Source organism: Ceratocystis lukuohia (genome assembly GCF_044167205.1).
Source record: "Ceratocystis lukuohia strain C4212 chromosome Unknown Supercontig1_pilon, whole genome shotgun sequence".
NCBI classification, from domain to species: domain Eukaryota; kingdom Fungi; phylum Ascomycota; class Sordariomycetes; order Microascales; family Ceratocystidaceae; genus Ceratocystis; species Ceratocystis lukuohia.
Genome location: NW_027263520.1, coordinates 3,722,164 through 3,747,508, shown reverse-complemented (window position 1 = coordinate 3,747,508; position 25,345 = coordinate 3,722,164). Strand labels below are relative to the sequence as shown.

The window sequence follows — 25,345 nt, the reverse complement described above, 5'->3', positions numbered from 1 at the left end:
CCCCTATCCATTTCCCTCTCGCTCCCGTCCTCTACATCCAACTACCCTTTCGTCTTTTACTCTCACAATGCCTCACCACATCTACAGAAGGTCGGGACAAACGTCCTCAACCGACGTGCGTAGAGTTCCATCAGATCTCACCATGGCTTCCAAGCACCGTAAAACCAGCTCAAAGGATATCCGCAAGTTGGGCAAGGGCCCCCGGGAACGAGAGCGCCAAATTTACGATGATGAATGGAACTCGAACGAGCACGAAAGTTTTCCGCAGTTCTGGTAAGCCTACTCTCATGTCTCAAACTCAAGCACTCTCCCGTTCGTACACAATTGCTAACCATAGTTAACATCTGTGTAGCATGACTTGTGAAAAGCAATTCTTTGATGCTAATGAACGCCAGCTATACTGCTCTGCAAAGTGCCAGCAAAGCGATGAAAACTCGAGCGGCGCCCACATGCCCATGGACTACGGTCGGTCCTTCCGCTCTCAGTCTTACATGCCAGCCGTAAACCACAACCGCGATATCATCCCTCGCGCCTCCCCTTCAAGACCCACCTCAACCTATTTCTCTACATCCCCTCCTATTTCTCCCCAGGCCGATGATTATCAACATCAACACTCGTCTGCTCTCTCAGCTTTGAAATCTCTCTCTCTCCACCCTCCCAGTCCACACTCGCCGAACGAATCGAGCAATGGTTTCTGGCCCTTTGGATCTCGCAGCAATGTGACAAGTCCTAGCACTTCTCTACACCGTGGGACCCACTCAGGATTCCTGTCAAGCACCTACGACACTGGGGCTATCGCTGGCCAATACAACAGCTACAACTACTACAACACGTCGGCCTCGGTTGGCGGTGCAGAACGCCCGCTACCCCCACGCCATGGCTACCGACCCAAAAGCATTGAGCTTGTCACTCCTATGCTTAGCCGATAAAAAGAACTACCCTCAAAAGTCCACGGCCTTTCTCGCCCCCCTTGTTTCACAGGAGAAAAAAGCATTCTCCACTTAAAAGCACGGATTCAACAGCACGAAGCCCACACATTCAACTCACATTTCTATTTTTACACTTAAGAAAAAAAACATTTAATCATGGAGAAACAAAAGCTGTTTATCAATCGTCTTCCAACCGAGGATATCCACGACACAACACACACGGGCCTGGCTTGGTGGAGAACCGCACCACACCATACCGCTTCTCTGCCTGCTCTACTGAGTCTCGCCTGTCTCGCCTGTCTCGTTTCCTTCCACCCACTAAGGCATTGGCCAGTTTATACCAGAAGCTTCTTCATAATTGTATCCTTAATCATGAAGATTCAAAGGTCCTGCCATTCAGTGGAGTTAAGATAACGGAAGACCCTTTGCATACTGCATGTTCATGGATAGGGCTTTTATTGAGTCCTTTTGCTTGCTCGCGAAAGATATCCACCCACCCAACCCCACTCACTCTTGCTCTTAATGGACTCGCCAGTTCCCTCCTCGTATAGGCAAAGCAAAGAATTTGCCTTTTAGAAGGGGTAGGCTCTAGCGGGCCTCTAACAAGATACGTCTTTTTTTTTTTTCAATTTCAACATCACACTCCACACCACTCTTCCATTTTGATTATTATATTCATGTTCATAACCTTGTACTATCTTCTATTCAACAAACAATTCGGCGCATTTTGGAGGCTTATTTCTTTCGTTTCTGTTTCCGGTTTCTATTGACCATTATAATGGTTACTTTTTTCTTTAAACTGCTTGATATTTGTCGTTGTTTATCTCTGGGAGATAGACAGACCTGTGCTACACATGTCATAACACCATACTACTTGTCTAATTCATTATCATTTTTTTGCCTAGACTACGGCACAGTATGACATTGCTTTTATCTTCCCAAGACTTTCTCCGTTGTGAACCAAGTTAAACGATGTAACTTTCATGTACATGTAAGGAATTCAACGTACATAAAATTGGGATTAGTCATGTTATTTACTTAACCCTATTCGTGAGATTTGCCTCCTATTTTGTTTGTGTAATGCCAGTTTATTTTTTTATTCATATGCATGTATCTGGATGTTGATGTTGATGTGTGTATGTGTTTTGTTTGAGCCTTTTTAAAAAAAGTCCAATATCAGAACGGGTTAGAAATACCAGCTCTTCCCGACCCACCACCACCGCTGCTACCAGTAGGAGCGGTATTTCGCGATGACGTCATCTCTCCATAACGCCCACGCGTCTGTGTTGTGTCGTAGGCCTGGATGACGCGAGTTTGGGACTCATCAGCTTGTGAGAAGGCATAGCCACGCTGTTTGCGCATGCGTTGAACCTGGCGAACTTTGCGAATGGCTTTTTGGAATTGTTCCATTCTAGTAAAGAGGTTGGCATGTTAACACTGAGGGCAAGAAGAAGAAGATGAGGCGGAAAGGTGAGGGGGAAATTACTAACCTTGGGCGGTAGTCCTGGATGTTGTACTTTTGAATCTCCTGGATGTGGTGGTACACCTGCGGGCGGTACATACGCTTGGCAAACTTCCATGCAAAGTCTCGGATGAGACATAGTGCCGCAAGCCCAACCATCTGCAGCCAGAACACGGGTGTTGAAAAAAGCACGGGGATAACTCCATGATACTCGGGCGAGACGTCCATTTCAGGCGCTAAAGTGCCGTAGACAGCAATGAAGAGGAACCAAAAGGCCATGGATCCAGGAATGGCGAGCACGTGGTACTTGGTCCAGTTGGAGGTTATTAACGCAGCTTTGCCGAGTACAGTCAACAGAGTGGCGCCGTATAGTGCGGAACCCCAGACCCAGTGGCCAGCCATATGGCCATTCTCGACTATCAGATCACGGAACCAGATGAGCTCAGCAAAAAGGTAAAGCAGAAGAGAGTGGTACATGGCGTTCCCGATCCACTGACAGAAGATTTTCATCTTGAAAGCGTCATTGCGCTGGCCCATGCCGTAAAGTTGCGGGTAGCGGTCCAGCAGACGTGCCGAGATGAATTGATCACAAATGCCGATTGCGAGCGGAGGTAGAACAGTGAAGAAAACGTTGTAGAAAGACAGCGTCCAAGACTCAAAAATGACTTGACCAGAGAAAACATTGCGGAACGTAAACTAAAGATGCACAAGGCACGGCGCGGAACTGCGGTTAGAAACATTTCGTTGTAAGTGGGGAAACCCAAACAAAAGACTTACCCAGAATTGCGTCATGTAAAGCGCAATATTCTTGTAGAACGAAAACAAAATTGTCTTGGCAATACGCTGATAACTCCACGCACCATGCACCAACAGGAGCTTCTTCAGATAGCGGAACTGACCAATAGCCACATCTGCACTGCGTGCTGCCTGCAAACCCTCCATTCCACTAATACCCACACCAATATGCGCTGCTTGGATCATGGACACGTCGTTGGCACCATCACCAATGGCAAGCAAGATAGACTCCTTCTGATAGCGTTTTACGAGCTTGACCACCAGGGCTTTCTGCAGTGGCGATACACGGCAGCAGATAACAGCCTTGCACAATACAGCAAGATCAAGAAAGAGCTTCTCCATGTCCTTTTCCAGCGCATAAGTCAGCGATTTGCCATCGATGATTAGTGCCATAGTTTCGCTTTCGATGTTGCCGTCGCCCTGTGTTCGAATAGCCTCAAGCTTTTTCTCCAGGTTATCACGCGTAGCTTCAGCACTCTCTTCGTTAACAATTAAAAGCATCATATCCTCACTTAGCAGTTTGCAACTCATGCCAATGTTGATGGCTGTCTCCTGGCGATCGCCAGTTAGAACCCACACCTTGATACCAGCCTCCTGGAGCGTATGGATAGTTTCAGGCACTCCGTCTTGAAGTTTGTCCTCAATAGCAGTAGCACCTAACAATGTCAAGCCCTTCTCGATTATCTCGGCGGCCTTGTCTAGCTCCTCAGCGCGGTTACCGCCAACGGTAGTCGAAGCAGCCTCGAATACTTGGAGCCACTCAGCAAACTCCTGCTCGGGAATTTCGCGGACAGCCAGGCAGAGCGTCCTCAAGCCCTCCGTGGCATATTCCTCTAGGTGGTGCAAGGTAATATCCACATGTGGATTGTTGTCATTTAAGCGCTCAAGAATAACAGTATCGGCGCCCTTACAGTACAGGCGGATTTTGCCGTCGGGGCAACGATAGATGGTCGACATGCGTTTGCGGGTAGAGTTGAACTCGCAGACTGCAAGTAGCTCATATTCTTGTTCTTGCCCATTCGCCTCGACAATCACTGCACGAGGTTTACGAGCTACAAATCTATAGCCCAGCTCCAGAGCTCCCTGGACTAGAGCTCCCTCGTCGGGTGACGCAGCCTGATATTTAATATTGTCCTTTTCATCGCGTTCGGGAATAACAGTGTGGCAGGTGGCTAGCAGCGAAAGAAACTGGTCAATAGCGCCTGCGCTTTCGTGAGACTGGAGATTTTGGCGGAGGCGCTTGAAGTCGTGGATACCAACCTCAACCCCGTCTTCAACAGTAGCACGCCTATCCTCAGGGACCTCGTCAGCGTACTGGATTCCAGCAACTGTCAACTGTTTGAACTCCATGATATTGCAAGTGAGGGTGCCGGTTTTGTCGGAAAAGACATATTCGACCATTCCTAGCTCCTCAACCAAACTTGAGGTGCGGCAGTTGGCTGGCGTATCCGTCTTTTCATAGTACATGTCCAGATCGTCATTGATAAGTGAGCCTTGATACATCTTTACCATATCGACAGTAACGAAGAGCGAAATAGGCACGAGGGCAGAGAACAGAACCCAGTAGGTGACCAAGTCCTTGAAGATCATTTCAATAACCTTTCCCACGGTGTTAGTCGGGGTTAGATCTAAATAGGCTAGACCGGAGCCCATAACGTTGCGCTGGATCAGATCGCCGGCAGTACTGAAAATACTCAAAACCATAAGGATTCCGACCAAGGCGAGAACAAGAACGTTGAGTTGTTTCTCGACCTTGGTACGCTTAATGGGAGCCGCGGTGGCGTTTCTCATCAGCTTTGTCTCATGGCCAGTAAACACGACGATACCGTAGATCCAGGGTGTATTTCTTAGCGTAGCGCCTCTGAGAAGAAGCTGCTCTGGGTTTAGGGAGAGCTCTTTGTCAGAGCCGCCTTGCTGAATAGTAATGGTAGCTTCGTAGGTGTATAGACTGCTGTTCGGGTGTTCAGACTTGACATGGCCGCCTAAGCGCGAAAGCTCATGCGGGCTGACAATGACAGAGGTTTCGGGCAGAGCCTGTTTGATCTTGAGGTTAGTTTCACCGTCAAGATTGGCCGTCTCAATATAGCACAAGCCCTCGGGTTCAGATGAAGCCAGCAGCACGAGATCAGCAGGGAAGGATTCTTCAGACTGCACGCGCACAACGTCGCCAATAACGACATCAATCCACTTGCTGTCAACGAACTCGGAGCCCTTAAGGATTTTTGTTTTAGAGTTGTTTAGCACATTGTCGGCAGCTTTTCTCCTGTAGTCCTCGACAAACTCTCTGACACCGGAGACAAACAGTACGATGGCGAGTGGTGCGATGGTGGTGTATCTGTTGGTAGGCGACAGATTCGGGATCTGCTGCAATATAGCGGTAAACAAGAAGAAGACGTTGGCGAACTTGGAAAATTGCTCGTAAAGGAACTTGGGTAGGAAGGTGGCTACATTGTACTTGGAGGTCGAGACGTGGTTGGAGATGTATTTGGCTTCGGCATTGGCGGGAGGGTTGTTGACGTTGATGATGCGCGGGCCGAGCGTAGCTGGATCGACCTTGGACCGGCCAAAGCCAAACTTGAAGCTTCCCAAATCAAATCGTTTCTTTTTGGGCTCGGATGAGGCAGGTCCAGGCGGAAGACCGCCAGTAGAAGGACCTCCTCGGGGAGTGGTTAGTGGAAGATCCATTTCGGAGTAGCCCTGGCCCATTCCAAGGGCGTTTTTCATTTTGCCGACTAGACCACCACCAAGGGTCAAGACACTATTGCGCTGGTGGGCGGTCGCCCGCGTATCGGCCATGTCACTAGCGTCGTTTTGGTAATAAGAGGTGGTTTCGGCGCGATACATGGAAGCAGCGTCGTCTTCGTCAGCATAGGGGCGATAATCGCTGAGACCACTGTTGGAGACGGCCCTGTCGCGGTTCATGGAGTGGTAGGAGCTAACTGGCGAAACCGAAGATACGGGAAGGCCAGACGAGCTCATGTTGGAGGAGGGCGGGTAGGCAGGCGGGCGTCCTCCCACAAAGCTGTCGTATGACTCTGATGGTCGATCGGATTGGTCATGAATTTGGATCTGGGGTGGGGGTTGTTGCTGGTGTTGTTGTCGTTCGCTGCCGGGCTGCGAGCGCGGCGCTTGTGTTTGCGGGTACGGCGCATTGCTATGGGTCGCGTTGTACGATTGCATCAGGTCGTCGTCGTTTAAGGGCGACCGTTGAGCATTACTGTAGGCGGGCTGGTCGCTTTCGAGATCCAGGAGAAGGTCTTGCTGGTGAGCCTGGTTGTGACTGGGTCCTCGGCCGGGCAAGCCGCCAGGGGGAGTCCCGTCCATAGCGGATTATATGGCGAGTGGCTGTGTATTTGTATTTGTACTTGTACTTGTATTCGTATTTTTATTTGGGATATCGAAGATTCGGGAGGGGGAGAGGGAGGCAGTCCGGAGGCGAAGGCGAGAGCAAGGGCGAAAAGAGAGGTGTCTGTATGTACGAATAGGGTTGATGAAGGCCCCAGCAGGAACGGGTGCGAGTGCTGGTGGTTGTCGAGAGCTCGTCTCAATTAGCGATGATTTATGGCATTTATTGCAGGTAGCAATTAATCAACAGTCAATTAATTAATGCCCTAGTAGATAGAAAGAGCATATGATGTTGTGTGCGTAAGATTGATTTGGAGAGTAAGATGGTACCACGGAGAATACAAAGGGCGATGGCACACAAAGAATAAATGCACGCCAGAGTTCGTCTGCATCAATCAGCAATTCCCGATTCGAGTTTTTGCCTGCTTGCTAGAAAACAATAAAGGATGAACGAGGCAAGGATAACTGATTGTGTCGCTGAAAGGGGCGGGGAAGGGGGATTGAGAGAAGAAAAGATAGAGAGAGGGGGGAGGGAGGGGATGGAGGAGGAAGCACAAGGCATAACACTGAGAGGCTGAGAGAGGCTGAAGACAGAAAATCGGCGCAAACACGAAGACGTGATATACGTGATATAAAGTTTGGTTAGGGTGAAGGGAAGACACAAAGCAAAGAGAGCAAGAACAAGAACGATGGTAAGCTGGTGAACAGCCTCTTGAAAGAACCAGTCAGTCGTCTGGTGCTTCCTGCAAACCTAGTCTTTTTTGCCTGGCTTTTGGTGGTTGGTTGCCCCCAAGTCCAACGAGGGACATTTACTAGCCTTGTCTGGCTAGGGCCTTACCAAGCCCCTACTAAGGCTCTACTAAGACCGACTAAGGCCTACAAAGGGCCCTAAAGCAGCCCCAACCCACCAAAACCCACTAAAGTCCATTTGAGCAACAGGGCCCGGCCCACTGTAGCCACCTATAGCAAGCTGTCAACAAGACTGCACAGACTTAGCAGACCAATACCAACCAGGGAAAGGGAAAGGTTAAAGACGCTAAACTAGACAGCTTTAGCGTTGGAGCTTTGCTTCGTGGGCTTTTGCGTAATGCTTGTTTGGACGAGACAGAATCAAAGAAGGCCAGGCCACAGGCAACTACATCTACTAGACATCGCGACAACCGTCTCAACCCTCCAGCCAAAGCCGCTGCTGGGACCTCCGACCAGCCGGCTAGCAGGCTTACTGCGACTATCTCGTCTGCTCTCACCTCGCTCCAACCTTCTCACGATACGTTTTATCGCCCATGGCCTGCCTGCCTGGCTCATCTACCCGACAACAGCACAGCACAGCACAGCCTCCCTTCCTTCACCCTCTTATCCACTCCTACGTCCACTTACCCAGATATCCTGCTGTTGCGTGACACGAACAAGCGGCAGTGCTGTCTTCTCGTCTCCTTGTGCCTATATAGGACACAAGGCGGCTCCCTTAGCCTAAGTCTTAGGTCTAGCCAGGAAGGACTAGGGGTGTCGTGTCTTGCCCCTTTTAGAAAATCTTTCATTGCTTTGGCTGCGGCCTAGCACCCAACGCCTTGCCCTATTACACAAGCAGCATCGTCGTTCACCATAATCGAGGTCAACAATTCATTCATTTGCTTGGGACAAGCTTTAAGCTATATAAAAGTGAGGTGCTTAGCTGCACTATGACCTAAGCTAAGCTTTAGCCAAGAAGCGAAGCTTGGCTCTACATGTAAACCCTAAGATTCTACTGTCCACCCTCCCCACTCCTTCATATCCGTGCAGATGCTTTCTCTAGCACCAGTCCTTGACTTTTCAGCCATTTCTCAATGCAGTCGTTGACCTCGCCAGACGCCTGCAAAAGCGCCCAGTGGCCTGCCTCCGTCTCAGCCCGTGTAAGATTGCTAAAGTGCTTGTCCATGCCACGAGACATTTCTGGCCGGATGGCCACGTCGTTGCGTGCCTGGATAAATAGCGCTGGGATTTTAAAGACTCGGTCCCGTGGCAGTGCCCGCTCGTCGTCAAAGTTTATGCGCCGAGTACGGTACCAGTTCAAGGCACCTTTGAGCCCATTGCGTGCCTGTTGATCGGCATGGTAGTTCAACTCCGTGGCCGCGACCAGCGGCGATTCTGTGGCCAGCCGTAAATTCTCCAGGTCAACGCCCGTAGCTGGCGAGAACAACAGCCCGCCTCCAGGCTTCTGCGCACCAAAGAGGATGGCCAGAAACGAACGAATGCCATCTCGGTCGTGCGCGGCTTTTTCCACCTCGCCGCTACAAAATTGTATCTGGTAGCCAAACGACGGCGCTACGCCGCTCTTGACAATCGCATCAATGTCGAAGAATGTCTCGGCCGGTGCTACGTACGGTGTGCACACGGTGAAGATGGCCTTGACTAGCTCCGGATACCATTCGGCCAGTCGCCACGCAACCAGGCCGCCCCAATCATGGCCACCTAGCAGAATCTGCGCAGTGCTAGAGCCAACTTCTAGACGCACTAGAGCCGACAAATCGTCAGACACGCTCTTGAACGAGTACTTTTCCAGGGCGTCGGGCGCATCAGTACCACCGTAGCCAAGCTGATCGGGCACTATCACTCGCAGACCCAGAGAAACAAGCTTAGGTATTTGATGACGCCAGCCAATGGCCAGGTCGGGGAATCCGTGCACGAGCAGTACCGTGTCTACAGGCTTGGAGTTCTTGGGGCTGGCGTAGATGTAGCGGTATGTGTTGCCGTTGACCGTGGCGGTTTTGTAGATGGCGTCAGGAAGACCGGGCACAGCAGTACCAGCCATTGTTATGAACCGGATGAATTAGGGGATATGAACAGAAGTGTGAATAAGAGCTGCGAGATATAAGTGAGGCAAAAAAACACCTTGAGGTTGGGGGAGGCCGTTGGTTGGTCTTTTTACACGACGCAAAGGCTCTATTTTTTGCTTAAAACGGCATACGTCCCGCTACGTGAAATACAGGTGGAATAAGATAAGGAACCTCGGCTAGGATTTAGTGGATGGTGTATACTACAGCACTATATAGGGTTACGATAAAGTGCCCCAAGCTCAAAACAGAAGTGGTATGCGGTGTCCAAGCTTAATAGTAGGTAGCATGGTATAGTTGAATGGAAATGCAGAGCCACTGAAAGTGGCTTATGCCCTCTGAATTACAGGCCCCTTGTCTAACTTAAAATACTAGCCTTTACGCATTAATAGATGAGCACGTCTTCATCGGCTTCTAGTACTACATCGCCCGATTCGTCGTGCCGGCCACCATCGACACTCGTGGTTTGCTCCGTTTTCGCCAAGGCACTCCGCTCCGCCGGGGCTTCCCCTTCTATTCCTTGTTGGTTCTCTGACGTTGCTGTCGCTGCTTGTTCTGGGACAGTCTCACCTTTTCCCACAGTCGCGGTTGCATCTGGCACCACGCCACCTTTGGCCTTGCTCTCTAGCTCAATTGGCGTTGTCTCTGCTGCTGAGCCCTGTGTTGCTATATCCTCCTGCATATTATCAGGGTTTGTTGTATGATGACCATCCCCTGTAGGATCACCCGAGCTGCCAATCCCACTTTCCGTGAGATTTCCCTGTTCTGGGTCGCTTTGACCCACAGGGCCACTTTTAGATCCCGCCTTGTTTTCGCTGTCAATGGGTTCAGCCTCGTCCTCTCGGCTTTGTCCTATGGCAGGCACATCCTCTTTGTGCTGGGTTGTAATCCGAACATCACTGCGCTCCGTGCTGGGTGTATGATCCCGCATTGCGATATCGTCAGTTTCTCGAGACCTTGAGTGCGATACGTAGTTGCTGTCGCGGCTGCTGCTATGATCATGGCTTCTGTTTCGGCCTCGGCTGCGGCTTCGACTTGTGCTGCTTTCTGTCCGCCTAGAATTGGCACTGGAAGCTCTAGCACGGCGGACAGGAGTCCCATACATCTCTACAGCGTCATCGTATCGGCGCCGGAATGAGGCAAGCTCTCGGGAAATTTTGCTCTCCACTTCGTCGCATTGTGCGTCAAGGTCGTCTTCCTGGTCGTGAGTAAGTTTCCATGGTCGGTAAAACTGATAGAGTTGGGTCATTAGTAAAAAGAATTATAGTGTTTCTAGGCATGGTCCTTATGATCTTCCATTGCAAACTTACTAGATGAGGTTTTGCCCGGGTTCTCAGGCATTGTGCCTGCATGCGCATGTTTTCATGTCTGGCGAGCATCTGATGTCATTTTTAGTAAGCGTGCCCAGATCTTAGGTCCTGAATTCGTTGTACGTACCACCTGTTCCTCAAAAACAATCTGCTCACGCATGCGTAGCTCCTTGACTTTGCGCCCCCGCTGAGCCCGCATCTTATCACCCTCTACTCTCTGCTGGCGAAGCTTGGCCTTTTGTCGCTCTTCAATCTCCTGTCTTCGCTTTGTAGCCTGAGAATTGTACTGGTTGCCCTGACTCTTGTTTAGTGTGTTGAGAAGCCCACCAAACAGGCGTTTTCCACGGCGCTGTTCCTCTTTTTTGAGCTCCTCGCGCTTGATGCGACGATTAGGCGAGGGAGACCGGGTCCGGCGGTGTGCATCGTTGTTCCGACAGCGACGTCGAGAAGGCGACCGAGACCTAGAGCGGGAATGGGAGTGGGGCCGGGTCCGAGAACGAGATCGGGAGTAAGACCGCGAACGTGAGTAGGTCCGGTGGCGGGAACGGGGGGAACGGGGGGAAGAGTGAGCGCGAGGAGGTGGTGAGCAGCTGCGCACGGGAGAGGGAGATCGAGTTCCCAGACGAGCTTTCTTCTGAGTCTCGTCACAGTCAGTTTCGAGCTCTTGAAAAGCTTTGCGCTTCAATGTCGTAGATGCCGGAGCTAAGACAGGATCTGGTTGGTCTTCATTGTTGGTATTTTGTTCTACCGACATTTCGGTGTCTGCAGTGGATTCACTAGTTACAGGCTGCTCTTCTGGAACACTACAGTTAAGCTGTTAGCTATCTGTGCAGCCCAAGACACCAGAACGGTATCAAAAAATTTTAAACTTACATTTGATGTTCGTTGGCCATTTTTATCATGGTGAATGGAAGAAACGAAAAATTGTAGATATGCAGAGTTACAATGAGCGCGTTAGCCTACGCATGAAAATACAAATCATAGGCAAGGTCGAGAGATTTTAGACATTGGAATCTTCCAGGTCAAAGAACTTGAATAGCACATGATCCCGCAAGGCTGAACTTTTTAAATCAGTCGCAAACTAGCAAAAAAAAAACAGAATGCTTGTGAGCACAGTGCATAGGACATAAGGACACTGTATAATTGTAGTAACTACAATCTACAGCACAGATACTGAATGACATAACCAAAAAGCAAAACGGCTACAATATGGGACACATGTGATATAGCACAGATATATTCTTCTGTAAGCATAAAGTACATTGATACGCCTTGATTATGGTGTCGTAAAATCGCTAATCGGCAGATTGTTGTTTGTCAAATATGTCATAGGTTTACCCGGAGTCTAGCCGACGCACTGTATAGTAGTTTCTACAAGGCTGTTATACTACGGCTAAAGAAACCGACGTCAACTCATGCACCAACATTGTCGCGAAACCAATTCCCAATCTCTACGTGGGTAACAATTGCGTCAAACTTTAAATCTAGGCGGTAGACTCACGTCCGAAGCTATATTAATCGCAAGAGACCCATATCCTGTCTAAGACCACTCAGCCATGTCGCGCCATCACCCGTATGTCCTCCCGCCTCTCTTGCCTGGCACCACTCATAACGAACATACAGAACGTGGAAGTGCTTATAGAGAGCCCTAACACAACCACATTGTTTTGCTAACATTTATTTTCCGTTTTCCCATTCGTTAGCGATCTGGTCATGTGCCGCAAGCAGCCTGGCATTGCCATTGGGCGCGTCTGCGAGAAATGCGACGGCAAATGCCCCGTGTGCGACTCGTATGTGCGTCCGACAACATTGGTCCGCATATGCGACGAGTGCAGCTTCGGAAACTACCAGAACAAGTGTGTCGTGTGTGGCGGAGAAGGCATCTCAGATGCCTTTTATTGCTTCGAGTGTACGCGGGTGGAGAAGGACCGTGATGGATGCCCCAAGATTATAAATCTAGGCAGCTCCAGAACAGACGTAAGTGTGGAACGAATGAGATGTGATGGACGATTGTTTATATTGGTATATTGGGAAGTGCGCTAACCATCTTGTGTACAGCTGTTCTATCAAAAGAAAACGAATCGGTCACAAGCATACTAACACGAGCATGGCCCGGGGAATGGGCCTGCTCAATCTAGTGCGTGAGAAGGTTTTCTGGCCTTTTCATGTATTTCATGCTTGTGACCGAGAAAACAAATTCCAAATCAGACCGGCGTTTGGGAATCATTTATGAGGTGGTTGAATTAAGAGGCACGAAAAGGGCTTTGCTCTATCACATTGTTTGTTTTTCAAAGTTTTGAATCTATATTTACATATTACACTTGACTTTAGCATATCATCAATTAGTGCATCTGCCTCATCACAGGCGGGCGAGTAGAAGAGTATCAGGGTGAGATGACGCTGAGCCAGAGGGCACAAAAGATACGCGAGGCTTGATTGAACATGGCACAAGCTATGGAACAATAACGAGTAATATAAATAAGGAGAAAAATATATGCCTAGTGCTGTACTCTGGCACTGGGGTTGAATTTTGTAATTAACTGAACGAACGAGAGTCCCATGCGAAGCAGTATACAAGAAAAAATAAAGAAATGGGGAGAAAAGAAGTGAAGAGAAGAAAGGCAACGCATACCGCTAGATCAACAGATTATTGTAACAAAGGGAAAAATATAAGAAAAAAAACCAAAAACAGAAACACAAGGGTCATAGATGTCTCATCATAGAGAGCTTACTCGAGATCCCATGGACGCAGTAGCCTTGACTTTCGCCCATCCAGTCGCAACAATTCGCTGAACCTTTTCCCGCACATCCCTCCGACCCAGCATCAAGAGCACGCCAGCCATAAACATTGCTAGTTTCAGCAAGATAGCCACGTTCAAATCTAGCGACCGACTCATGCCATCTATCATGCCTTTTATTTGTGCAACTAACATTCCCGCCCGTCCTGTTATCGATATTGGGAAGGATTGACCGTTGTTTCTGTCCTTATCGCGTCCTGGCGAGGCTTGTAAGCTATCGTAGGTTATTCTGCGATCGCTGTCCATGGACCCCCGGCTAGAAAACCCTCGTGTTGAGCTGCTTCGATCTGACCCTGCGAGGCTAGGTGTGTTTTCGTCTCGTCGCATTCGTTCTTCTTCGAGCCTTTGACGCTCGCGCTGTTCATTTTCTTCCCGCCGTCGATTAGCTTCTTCGGCTTCACGGCGGAGAGATTCTCGCCTTATGTTTTGCTCATTTTCATGCCGAAGTTTGGCTTCATTTTGTTCGTCGCGCAGACTTTGTAGGGCCTGAAGAAAGGCTTCGCGACGTTCTTCATCGAGCAAGGGGCTAGCATTGATATAGGCTCGTGATGTCTCCCATTCGTCATTTCGTAGGAGTACGTGGAGGGTGTAGAGCTCAAGGATTTTGATCCGCGCATTCAGTTCACGGGGGGTCTCAGCACCTCCCCTTTTGGCGGAAGATCGAAACTTGTGCTGAGGTTTTGGTGATTGAGAGATGCTATCAAGTTTGTTGGCAAGGGAGGAGGGTGAGTCGACATAGCTAAGATAGGCCTCGAGGCGTTTTTGGTTGACGAGCTGAGAGGTGGAATGGGCAAGCAGTAGGGTAGTTCTATTGATCAGTTAGCTCAAAACTCAGGGAAAAGCCACAAATGAACACGGGGACATACAGATTAATAACCACTTCAGCGTCAACGTCACCTTCAACCCCATGGTACCCGTTTTTGACGACCTCTGCCCAGATGTCGCCGTCACGAACCTTGTTGCAAATCATACGAAAGTCCTGGGCACCGATCGTTTCCTTGCCTTCTTGGGGCTCTAGCTCAGTAATAGCATTTAATATGGTGAGATACAAGCTCCAAACTTTGACTCTGGTAGACTTGGATGCTCTCGCGACGGGGGGGGCTTCGATGAGAGCATTTGTATCGGGGGCAGTCCTCGGCCAAACAAGTGGCAAGACCGTCGACAAGGCCTCCGGAAGGCGACGCGTGAGGAAGAGCGTTGATGCTTGACGGTAGCATTTAGAAATGTGGGAAGAGTGACGGACATTATGAGCATGGGAGAGCGGCGTGATGGCTGCTACAAAGCCATCGTCGTTGCCTGAGCTGATGGTAGCCGCCATAAAGGGGTTATCCATTGACATTTTACACAAGCAGATGGAGTTGCCGTAGATACTGCAGCTTCGAGGATTCGTTCATGAGATACCAAGATCGTTCGTTTGGGTTTAGTGTGGCGATTAGAGGAGAGTTGCTGCGATAATCCAAGTGGCTGGTGATGGTGTGTAGAAGGTGGGTGCACGCCAGGGTCAAAAAAGAATATGGAGAAATTTTGTTGTTGAGTTGGTTGAGATTTAAAGAATTGCTTAAGACATATAAATCGAATTTTGTAAGCACTAAAGACCATGCAGTGCGGTTCTGCAAAGGCTATCTAGCACTGCATCGCGACTCGACTAAATCAGAAGGAAAAAAAGAAGTGGCAGTAGTGGTATTGATGATGCTGGAGGCGATGGGCTCCACAAGGGAAAGAACAGGAAACGAAAAGAAAAAGACCAGAGAATTGGAGTAAATTCTTGTTTCCTAGGACGCGAGGGTTTAGCAACAAAAAGGAAGAATGTATTGATTGAAAACGCTTCGTTTGCCAGTTTATGGCTTTTGCCTCGGTTGCAAAGGATTAAATCGAATCTGCACCGCTCGTAGACGCGATAGGTTATTTTGTATGAGGGGGGGTCTTGTCCTATTCGGTTTTGCTAGGCTTGTTGATGGGTACTTCAGTAGCCGTGTTGTTTACTGTGCTACTGTAGGTACCCTTTAACCTCACCTCGTGTACCAAGACCCCTTTTTACTACTTGTCACGGGCAGGGTAATTCTCCAACTGCGCTGAACAGTAATCCTGTCCAAAGCGCAATAACCTAAACTTGGTAAATTTTCATTGCAATCAACTAACCTTTAAACGGAATTTTCACGAGCCATGAACTGTGCTTCAATGCTGCTCTAGTTCTATGCTCGTTCTGTTTATATGTTTTGGTTCAACGTCGCTATGTTGTGACTTGCTTCCTGCGCAAAGCCATGTAAATTAAAGCCGATATTTACCCATTCCTTCAGCAGCTGTCAGAATCCTGACTAAGCAAATCCTTCAATCCTACTTGACCAAATTGGGGATTCAGGGCCTTAAGCAGCGTCAACAGCGTTTGCGGAACCCCAACTCTAATCTTAAGTCTGCCGGCTTGTGAAATAGTGCAACGCCGAGGTATTGTGTGTAGCTTGGTTGTCATAGCCACCCTCCTTTCGGACCTACTTGCCCTTTGTGGAACGTCATGTTGCATTATGGGTTTTAGCAAAACTGCCTGCGAAAGATCTATATCTCATCAAGACTCGTTTTCTATAGTCTATAAAGGCCATTACGCTGTTCTTTATAGCCTGACTCTATACCTCTCCCTTGGTGCGTCTCTGTCGCTGGCTTCTCTTCACTACAGGATTCTCGGCAGATTGTCCTTCAAGCCCAAGTTGTGACAACTTCTCTGCTGTCTCCAAAACATCCTTGTCCTCTAACCCCTCCCTCTCATTTTCAACCAACGTGCTTCCATCTGTCCCCATCAACTGCTCAGACAGGATCCAACCCGCTTCCACTGCAAATCTCACTACATCTTCGGCGCTTCCAAAGCAAGGCGCATCTTTCGGCGCTTCAGGGTCAAGATACTGCCACAGTTCCTTGGTTGACCGGGTGAAGGAAGCAAGCTCTTTTTTCGGACCTCTAAAGTGCCGTTCCATGTACTCGTAGATATACGCCAGCCATAGTACATTGGTGTATGGTGCATAATCCTCCCAACAAATTGGGCCTTCGACACCGCTTTCATACGGAATATTGTGCCTTTCAGGTGCAAGCCATTCTCGCTCGCCTTTCAACAAGAATGATCTCATCTGTCGGTAGACTTTACACTGATCAGCATGAGTGCTAGTGAATAGACTCAAGTCCTTTTCAAGGTCATACGCAACAGCGACTTCCTCTTCTTCCCCGCATTCAGGGTCTTCAGCTCGCGACAGTCCATAGTCTAGTATTGTAATATCCAAACCAGAGTAGCCAAACTGTGTTTGGGATTGGGTGCTGTCGTCGCGGGTCCTTGGCTTGCAAACTTGTCTTAGACATAGGTTGCCCTCATGGAGGTCTCGGTGCTGCTGCAGGTTAGCACATACACTCCGCAAAAATAGAGAAAAATAGTAGCTCACCTCAAATAACACTAGCTCTTCAGCCCGTGCCAACGCAATAGCTACTAAGAAAAATACATCCCATAGCTGTTCTTGAGTCGTGAGTTTAAAATCTTCCAGTGCAGTGCCAGCATCTCCAAGTTCAACAACAAGGAACTTAGTGTCATCAAGATAGCGACTAGGTGATGGATAAAACTGAAGCCGGCCCGGGTCTTGTCTCTTGCACTTTCTTTGGAAAGCCTGGTGTGTATCAAGCAGAGCCTTTGGCGCTTTGCCCTTCACGACATAGCGCTCCTTATACACTACAAACCCTGGAATATCAGCCAGCCATTCGGAAATACGCAGCTCTCCCATTAGGTCACCCTGAGCGTGTGGCTCCTCATCCACCAGACCGGAACGTTTTTGCTGGGTCGTCTGGGCCTTTATAGGAGACTGAAGTCTGATGACTTTGATGATACTGACGCCTTCCTCGTTAGTGACTCTGTAAACCTCCGCATATGACGCTTCAGCAATCTTCTCGATCTTATCGTTCTCTAAGCATACATCCGCCCATCCGATTACTCGTAGTTCAGTATTGTCGATAGTACTGATGAGGCTGGTCTCTGCTTGAGAGTGAATAGAGTCGGTTTCAGCGAGACCTCCTTCAAAGCTCTTAGCTGTTCCAGTAGCCTTTTCCGGGACAGCAGTTGAGATGTTTGTGATGGAAGAGACTTGAGGTAGTAATGGGTCCACGGAATATTTGTCAGGGTCATCCGCGTAACAGATAGTATCAGCCTTCTTTTGTTTTGTTTGCCGCCTCCGCGCTTGAGTCGGGGCTTTTTTCCGAGGCGGCGAAAGTGCACATGCTGCGTTCATATCACCATCCACATCGCCAATAGATACTGCGGCGACAAGTCCGGTGATCTCGGCCACTGGCTCTGGAAACAGGCCAAGATCGTTTGGGAGCACTTCCACGGCAGTCTTTGTCCGTCTACCCTTGCCAGTCTTCGCTGCGGCTTTCGGCATTGCTATACTTATTAATGGCGGGTTGAAGCGTGAAAAGATTCATCAACAAATGTCTAAAACGGGGTGAGGTCTAAATACAATGTGGCTCCTCACTAGGGACAGGGCAAAACACCGGGCCCTTATTGACACAGCATAATCTATTTATTGATATATTAGGGTTAGCATTGACATGGCAACAGCGATGTCAGATGATCACGTGACTACGCTACATGGTGACCCACCAGCTATTGATAGATCAGCTAGGTGGCCGATTATATTTGGCATCAGGATTCCAACGAGCGGCGACATCTTGAGCTTCTCACGACCACCATTAACCGCGCAAAATGACTAAGTTTTTGGATATCGTGATAGCGTGCATGGCGCTCATCGTGTCTGCTGCTGCCGAAGCAACTGGTACGTTTTTGATTTTCCGTCTCGTCCATGCATTTCGAGATGTTTAAAATACCTTACAAAAGGCGACAAATCGCAACACGACTTCCTTCTGCAATTAGCCAGTAATTGGCTGGCTAACAAATGATTCCAACCGTCGTAGATACGGTCAATGATGCGCCTAAGCCGACTTCCTCGTCTTTCGTTCAAAAGATGTTCGTGTTTCTAGGCTCTAGCGGCCAAATCTCGACTATTGGCCGGCCCTACACCAAGTGGTACAACATCCATGAACGTTTCACCCTGGCTGACTTCCAGGGCGAGGCCTACATTATCCTGGCCGCTACAATTCTGTTCTCCATCCACTTCAGTGGTGTTAGTAAAAACCGCACCAAAGCCAATGCCTGGGCTAAAGCCAATGGTGGCTTGCTGAAGCAAGAGTACGCCATGGTTGGCTTTGGTGGCAGCCCAACAATCGACTCGGATCCCAATGATGCCTCCGGAACTCTTCGCGAGAAGTCGCTGTTTGAGTTCCAGTCTTATGCTACTGGCCGCCGTAATGTTGCTTTCACCGACGTTAACCTGGTTCTTAACCGTCGCTTTAACCCGTTGGTTATGCTGATTGAAGCAGGCATTTCTTTCATGTGGGACACAATCACCCCGCCTGCCGACCAGTGCGAGTTGATTACATACCCTTTTGATGGCCTTGAGTCGAAGACTATCCGCCAGGTTGCATTGACAGCTGAGCCCAAGACTGCTGAAAAGAGCACCTATGATGGATTTGTTTGGGGTATCGTTAACAAAGATCAAATGAAGCGCTTGCGCAATGACCGTTATGATCTTTCCCTGACTTTCACCAAGGACAGCCCTAAGCTACCCATTTGGGCCACTGTAATGAGCGAGAGTGCCGAGATCACCGATGCCCTTTTGACCAAGGACCTCGTTGCTGCTATTGAGTCTGCTGGCGATCTGTTTGACTACCTCGTTGTGACTGATCAACCTGGCCAAAAGCCTACTACGTAAGTGCTATTCGCTGCCGTGCGTTGAGTCTATGTACAGGCACTAACCTATATGATTCTATTAGCCTGGAGGAAACCCGACCTCGCAAACGCATCTTCTGCCGCTACCGTCTACCTGGGGATAACAACTACGAGCCCCTACAGCCTCTGATGGAGCAGTTCCTGCGCTTGCCCGACCACCTTGTTTCTGCATGCCACTTCCGGCCTGAAGTGCTCCGCAAGGTCAAGACTGTTCGTGAAAGCGCCATTGCCCAGATTAAGAAGGACATGGAGACTGAAAAGGCCGAGGAACGCGCCGCCGAACGTGAGCGTCTCAAGAAGAGTAAGCGTGAGGAGGCTTTGACCCATTTGGATGCCAAGGCCCAGAAGAAGTATCTAGAGAAGGAGCGTGAAAAGGAGATGCGTAAAATGCAGAAGAAGTCAACTGTGCGTGGTTAGTAGCTGGATATGGGTAGAAGAGGGACAAGATGGTCTGACTGGCTTGTGCTTGTTTGTATCAAAATGTATTTGAAATAGATCTGTGTTTGATATGGGATGGGGCAGGGGATTGGCAAACATGTATGGAGTGTTGCTCGTGCAGGTATGGTCATGGAGAACTGACATTTGGGAAGCATTTAATTTGTATAAGTTGCTTGTTCTATTGTGCGTCTGGGTAATATTTACCAATAGTGAAATTATGCATGACTTCAAAGAGTACAGTACTGCTTCGTAATATATCGCACAAACTTTGACGTTGAGTAACTTGGTAGAAGCCGGTAATTAAAACTTTAGAGACTTGAAAGTAACATAATGGATACATGATTCAAAGCACGTTGAGTCAGGCTTAAATAGATGAACCGGAAAGCTAACCCAAGATCTTTACACTGCGCTATGAGCCAGTTCATTGCTGAATTTAGGATATGAATTTCTAAACAGAAGACGATCAAGAAGACCTAAGCTAGTTTTCGCAAAATTGATTAATGACCCGATGGCATTCTTGTTCTTATGATTGAAGGCACGGAACCATCTCATTTCATGGGCGAGTTGTTAGCCATGATGTATTTTTGTATGTTGGATGATTTTACCCAGATACTTCACGATATCTCAAAGACTAATCTGGATAGAGTACTTCAGTACTTATACGCGAGCACGTGATTAACCATGAGTCTAAGTGGCTGAAGTGGCTGACGTGGCGGAAGTGAGGTAGGCAGGCGGCTAGCTTAGTATGAAACTCTACAGATGTCAGCGCCTTGCTGTCCTTTTTGGTGGAGCTCTCTCTGAATCAGTGTTCTTTGCTAGCTTGTGAGATTTGCCTCTGCAACCAGTGTAGACGTTCTCTACGCCACAAGAGAAGTTCTTGTCTTTGGCTAAACGGCGCAATTATCTTATCGTAGCTGAGGCCTCGCTTTTTGTTTTCACTGTTCTTTTTCTCTTTTCTTGTCTTCTTTATTCCTTCTACTTGCTCGTGACTAAGCCCCAAGCACGGAACGCCGCAGCCACAATCCGTCTACCCATTCAGCGCAATCCCGCCTTTGTTTAATTGATAGAGCTGCGTTTGAGAGCCCCTCCAGGTCTCCAGGGTTCCTGCTACTACGTTCCCTCAGCACATCTTTCTTTACATCCACCTATTGCATCTACCATTGCACTACCGTTGCACATCGCCAATTGTGGATGATAAAGCCTTCAAGATAGCCTAGTTGTCTTGTTGTCGCCCTCGTCGCCTACACTCAAGATGGCGCCCCTCGTCGACAACCCACAGATTAGGTCGGCTGAACTTCTGTCGGCTTTGCCCCTGCACTTCCACGCATATGTCTGGCCGTTCACGATACTATGGCCCATATTCTTCCGCTATTATCTTGACCAGGACTTGTATGATGTGCATCTAGGCTCTCAGGAATGGACGTTTGTTTGGTCAGGCCTTATATTCTCACTCCAGGCCTTGGTCTGGTTAAGCACCAACTGGAGCGTTAATATCAAGGCTCGTCTAACTGCTAGACACCAGGATAACATTAAATCTGCGAATCTAATCAAGGTCATTCCTATTGCCAACGCCGGAGCTTCATCTATTTGCCAGCTAGAACATGACGCGGTACGAAATCATTATCTCCTATATGTCGTGTCGCCTGTGTCAACATGTAACTAACATTGCCTGCCTCTCTCAGACTACTAACAAGACATCGTTTGTCTTCCAAAAACGCCGGTTTCTCTACAACGAAGACAAAAACTCTTTCACGCCGTTCACCTTTGCTATCGACGCCGAACCCAAACCTGCAATTGGCCATTTCCTCAAGTCCAAGGGGATCACTACTGCCGCCGAACTAGAGTCTCTTAAAGAACACTATGGCAACAACACTTTCGATATTCCTGTCCCAACCTTCACGGAGCTCTTCCGCGAACATGCTGTTGCCCCCTTCTTCGTCTTCCAGATTTTCTGTGTTGGATTATGGATGCTCGACGAATATTGGTATTACTCTCTCTTCACTCTGTTCATGTTGGTCGCTTTCGAAAGCACTGTCGTGTGGCAACGCCAGCGCACTTTGACGGAGTTCCGTGGCATGAGCCTGAAGCCATACGATGTCTGGGTTTACCGCTTGGGCAAATGGGTTGAAGTTCAAACCGACCATCTACTCCCCGGCGATCTTGTCTCTATTAATCGCAGCAAGGAAGACAGCGGCGTTCCTTGCGACATGATACTAGTTGAGGGTACCGCCATCGTCAACGAGGCCATGCTTTCTGGTGAAAGCACCCCTCTACTCAAGGACTCAGTGCTGCTGCGTCCCCACGATGCTAATCTCGACCCCGAAGGCTTGGATAAAAATGCGTTTCTTTGGGGTGGCACCAAAGTTCTTCAAATCACCCATGCAAACGCTGACGAGGGTGCCCCCAAGCTCCCATCTGGCGTGCCTAGAGCTCCTGATAACGGCGCTTTGGCTGTCGTGACTAAGACCGGCTTTGAGACTTCTCAGGGTAGCCTAGTTCGCACCATGATCTTTTCGACAGAGCATGTCTCAGCCAATAACGCTGAGGCTTTGTGGTTCATTCTGTTCCTTCTAGTCTTTGCCATCGCTGCCTCATGGTACGTTTGGGACGAAGGCGTTAAGAAGGACCGCAAACGCTCAAAGCTGCTGCTAGATTGTATCCTCATTGTCACCAGCGTTGTCCCTCCTGAGCTGCCTATGGAGCTGAGTCTGGCCGTCAACACCAGTCTTGCTGCTCTCTCCAAGCTAGCCATTTTCTGCACCGAACCATTCCGTATCCCTTACGCGGGTCGTATAGACATCACCTGCTTCGATAAAACCGGCACTCTAACCGGCGAAGATCTTGTTGTCGAAGGCATTGCTGGTATCAGCCTGATTGATTCCAAAGTTGTCTCCGCCCGTGAGGTTGATGGTGCTCATACTCTAGTAACCCCTGTTAAAAACGTTGGTCTTCAGTCGACCCTCGTTCTTGCTACCGCTCATGCTCTTGTCAAGCTTGATGAAGGCGATGTTGTTGGTGATCCCATGGAGAAGGCTACTCTTGAGGCTCTTGGCTGGGCCGTTGGTCATGGTGATGTTCTTGTGTCTCGTCCTCTATCCACGTCCAAGGCTGTTTCGCAGACTATCGCTGGCCAGGCGCACATCAAGCGCCGCTTCCAGTTCTCGTCCCTTCTCAAGCGCCAGAGTTCAGTTGCCATTATCAAGGCTGTTGATAATGCCACTGGCCAGAGAATCCAAGGGACATTTGCTGGTGTCAAGGGTGCTCCTGAGACAATCCAGAAGTTCCTGACTGAGGTGCCTGAAAACTATGAGGAGACTTTCAAGTATTTTACTCGCCGTGGTTCGCGTGTTTTAGCTTTGGCTTACAAACAACTGAGTGTTAATGATGAATATGGTGCCGGAAAGATCAATGATCTGAAACGTGAGCAGGTTGAATGCGACCTGACTTTCGCTGGTTTCCTCGTCTTGCACTGTCCTTTAAAGGAAGATGCTCTCGAGGCTGTCCGCTCTCTCAATGAGAGTAGTCACCGCGTCGTCATGATCACGGGTGATAACCCGCTTACTGCTGTTCATGTTGCCCGGGAAGTTGAAATTGTTGATCGTCCCACGCTTATTCTAGATGCTCCCGAGGACAACCACGGTGACAAAATGTTGGTCTGGCGCAGCGTAGACGACAAAATCACCATCAACGTTGATCCCACCGAGCCTATCAATCCTAAGATCCTGGCCGAAAACGATCTATGTGTCACTGGCTATGCTCTTTCACAGTTCAAGGATAACAAGGCTGCCTGGAAAGATATCCTGCGTCACACCTGGGTCTATGCTCGTGTTTCCCCCAAGCAAAAGGAGGACATTCTCCTGGGTCTTAAAGACATGGGCTACTATACCCTTATGGCTGGTGATGGTACCAACGATGTTGGTGCTCTGAAGCAGGCCCATATCGGTGTTGCTCTTCTCAACGGAACCCGTGACGATCTTGTTCGTATTGCCGAGCACCAGCGCAACACCAAGATGAAGGAAATTTACGAGAAGCAGTGCAATGTCATGAAACGCTTCAACCAACCTACTCCTCCTGTTCCCGTCATCATTGCCCACCTGTATCCGCCTAGCCCCTCAAACCCCCACTATATCAAGGCAATTGAGCGTGAAGCTAAGCGCAAGGACATGACTCCGGAGGCTTATGCTATTGCCCACGGTGTTGCTCCTCCGGATTCTGCTTCATTAGCCATGGCTTCTACCAGCAATACCCAGCTCAGCCCCGCTGAGCGTAAGAAGCAGGAGGCCCACGACAAGGCCAACGAATTGACGGACCGCCTCACTGCCAGCCTGATGAACCCTGACATGGCCGACGATGAGCCACCTTCGCTAAAGCTGGGTGATGCCTCTGTTGCTGCACCATTCACGAGTAAACTACGCGATGTTATGGCCATCCCCAACATCATCCGCCAAGGCCGCTGCACGCTTGTTGCTACGATCCAGATGTACAAGATTCTTGCACTAAACTGCCTGATTAGTGCGTACTCGCTGAGTGTATTATACCTAGAGGGTATCAAGTTCGGTGACAGTCAGTACACTATCAGTGGCATGCTCATGAGTGTTTGCTTCCTGTCCATTTCGCGTGCCAAGACCGTTGAGGGCTTATCCAAGGAGCGTCCCCAGCCCAATATCTTCAACTTTTACATCATTGGCTCTATCCTCGGCCAGTTTGCTGTCCATATCGTAACTCTAATCTACATTGCTCGTCTTTGTGACCTAGTTGCTCCGTAAGTGTCACCCAAGACTCTATCCGATCCCTAGTATGCTTCTTGGTTTTTTAATACTAACACTCACTTAGTCGAACCGATGACGTTGATCTGGAAGCCGAATTCAAGCCTAGCCTGCTCAACAGTGCTGTTTACCTGCTGCAATTGATCCAGCAAATCTCCACGTTTGCCGTCAACTACCAAGGGAGGCCCTTCCGTGAATCCATCTCGGAAAACAAGGGCATGTACTACGGTATTTTGGGCGTCTCGGGTCTTGCCTTCATCTGCTCGCTTGAGTTGATGCCTGAGATCAACGAGCAAATGAGCCTGGTGCCATTCACCGACGACTTCCGCACCAAGATGACAGTAACTATGGTTCTCGACTATGGTGCCTGCTACGTTATTGAGACTGTTCTCAAGCGCATCTTCTCCGACTTCCGCCCACGTGACATTGCTGAGCGCCGTCCTGACCAATTGCTCCGTGAAAACACCCGTAAGGCTGCCGAACTAGAGGCCAAGCTCGCTGAGGAGGAGCGCAAACGCGAGGAGCAGATTGCTGCCATGGAGCGGAAAATCGCCGAAAAGCGTGAGAGCCTACGACAATGGGCCAATGGGCAACAGCAAAACTAAATAGGAGTTGGAGAGAGGAGGAGAGAGGAATGAGGATACCGTAGGAACTATTAGTCCTCCGCTTTATCCTTGACTACTAAGACGTGTGTCGAGCCCATGTAACAATACTATTTATTTCTTTTATTTGCCTGACGAGACGTCCCTGAATAAATAAAGACCACAAATATCACCATACCGGATAGTGTAAAACTTTTCACGGCATGGCTATCTAGTGCGAGTGAAGATCTATGTATGAATGCAGGCACACACACGCACTTATGTAGGGACGACAATTACTA

General features: G+C 49.1%; 8 protein-coding genes across 8 annotated transcripts; 3 read left to right on the top strand and 5 right to left on the bottom strand.

The window, feature by feature from the left end:
• Positions 1-142: 142 nt before the first annotated feature.
• Positions 143-929, top strand: HOO65_010945 (Life-span regulatory factor; the record flags this gene model as incomplete). The annotated part of the gene is made up of 2 exons (XM_071006126.1): positions 143-273; positions 353-929. 2 exons carry the CDS (start codon positions 143-145, stop codon positions 927-929), a joined length of 708 nt encoding a protein of 235 aa, XP_070862767.1.
• A 1,176-nt stretch (positions 930-2,105) lies between these two features.
• Positions 2,106-6,510, bottom strand: HOO65_010944 (putative phospholipid-transporting ATPase DRS2; the record flags this gene model as incomplete). The annotated part of the gene is made up of 3 exons (XM_071005278.1): positions 2,106-2,340; positions 2,420-3,087; positions 3,169-6,510. The coding sequence occupies 3 exons, from the start codon at positions 6,508-6,510 to the stop codon at positions 2,106-2,108; spliced, it is 4,245 nt and encodes a 1,414-aa protein (XP_070862766.1).
• A 1,786-nt stretch (positions 6,511-8,296) lies between these two features.
• HOO65_010943 (MhpC, hydrolases or acyltransferase (alphabeta hydrolase superfamily)) lies at positions 8,297-9,319 on the bottom strand (the record flags this gene model as incomplete). Its single annotated transcript, XM_070999837.1, has 1 exon — positions 8,297-9,319. The coding sequence occupies one exon, from the start codon at positions 9,317-9,319 to the stop codon at positions 8,297-8,299; it is 1,023 nt and encodes a 340-aa protein (XP_070862765.1).
• Positions 9,320-9,726: 407 nt separating this feature from the next.
• On the bottom strand, positions 9,727-11,544 carry HOO65_010942 (uncharacterized protein; the record flags this gene model as incomplete). Its single annotated transcript, XM_071005662.1, has 5 exons — positions 9,727-10,572; positions 10,652-10,720; positions 10,779-11,027; positions 11,087-11,330; positions 11,525-11,544. The coding sequence occupies 5 exons, from the start codon at positions 11,542-11,544 to the stop codon at positions 9,727-9,729; spliced, it is 1,428 nt and encodes a 475-aa protein (XP_070862764.1).
• A 1,824-nt stretch (positions 11,545-13,368) lies between these two features.
• HOO65_010941 (uncharacterized protein) lies at positions 13,369-14,788 on the bottom strand (the record flags this gene model as incomplete). Its single annotated transcript, XM_071005820.1, has 2 exons — positions 13,369-14,257; positions 14,316-14,788. 2 exons carry the CDS (start codon positions 14,786-14,788, stop codon positions 13,369-13,371), a joined length of 1,362 nt encoding a protein of 453 aa, XP_070862763.1.
• A 1,279-nt stretch (positions 14,789-16,067) lies between these two features.
• On the bottom strand, positions 16,068-17,852 carry HOO65_010940 (haspin protein kinase; the record flags this gene model as incomplete). Its single annotated transcript, XM_071005673.1, has 2 exons — positions 16,068-16,814; positions 16,869-17,852. 2 exons carry the CDS (start codon positions 17,850-17,852, stop codon positions 16,068-16,070), a joined length of 1,731 nt encoding a protein of 576 aa, XP_070862762.1.
• A 323-nt stretch (positions 17,853-18,175) lies between these two features.
• On the top strand, positions 18,176-19,675 carry HOO65_010939 (UPF0674 endoplasmic reticulum membrane protein C2G5.01; the record flags this gene model as incomplete). The annotated part of the gene is made up of 3 exons (XM_071005786.1): positions 18,176-18,245; positions 18,385-19,237; positions 19,303-19,675. 3 exons carry the CDS (start codon positions 18,176-18,178, stop codon positions 19,673-19,675), a joined length of 1,296 nt encoding a protein of 431 aa, XP_070862761.1.
• A 1,273-nt stretch (positions 19,676-20,948) lies between these two features.
• HOO65_010938 (Manganese-transporting ATPase 13A1) lies at positions 20,949-25,067 on the top strand (the record flags this gene model as incomplete). Its single annotated transcript, XM_071005288.1, has 3 exons — positions 20,949-21,305; positions 21,379-24,458; positions 24,530-25,067. The coding sequence occupies 3 exons, from the start codon at positions 20,949-20,951 to the stop codon at positions 25,065-25,067; spliced, it is 3,975 nt and encodes a 1,324-aa protein (XP_070862760.1).
• Positions 25,068-25,345: the final 278 nt, after the last annotated feature.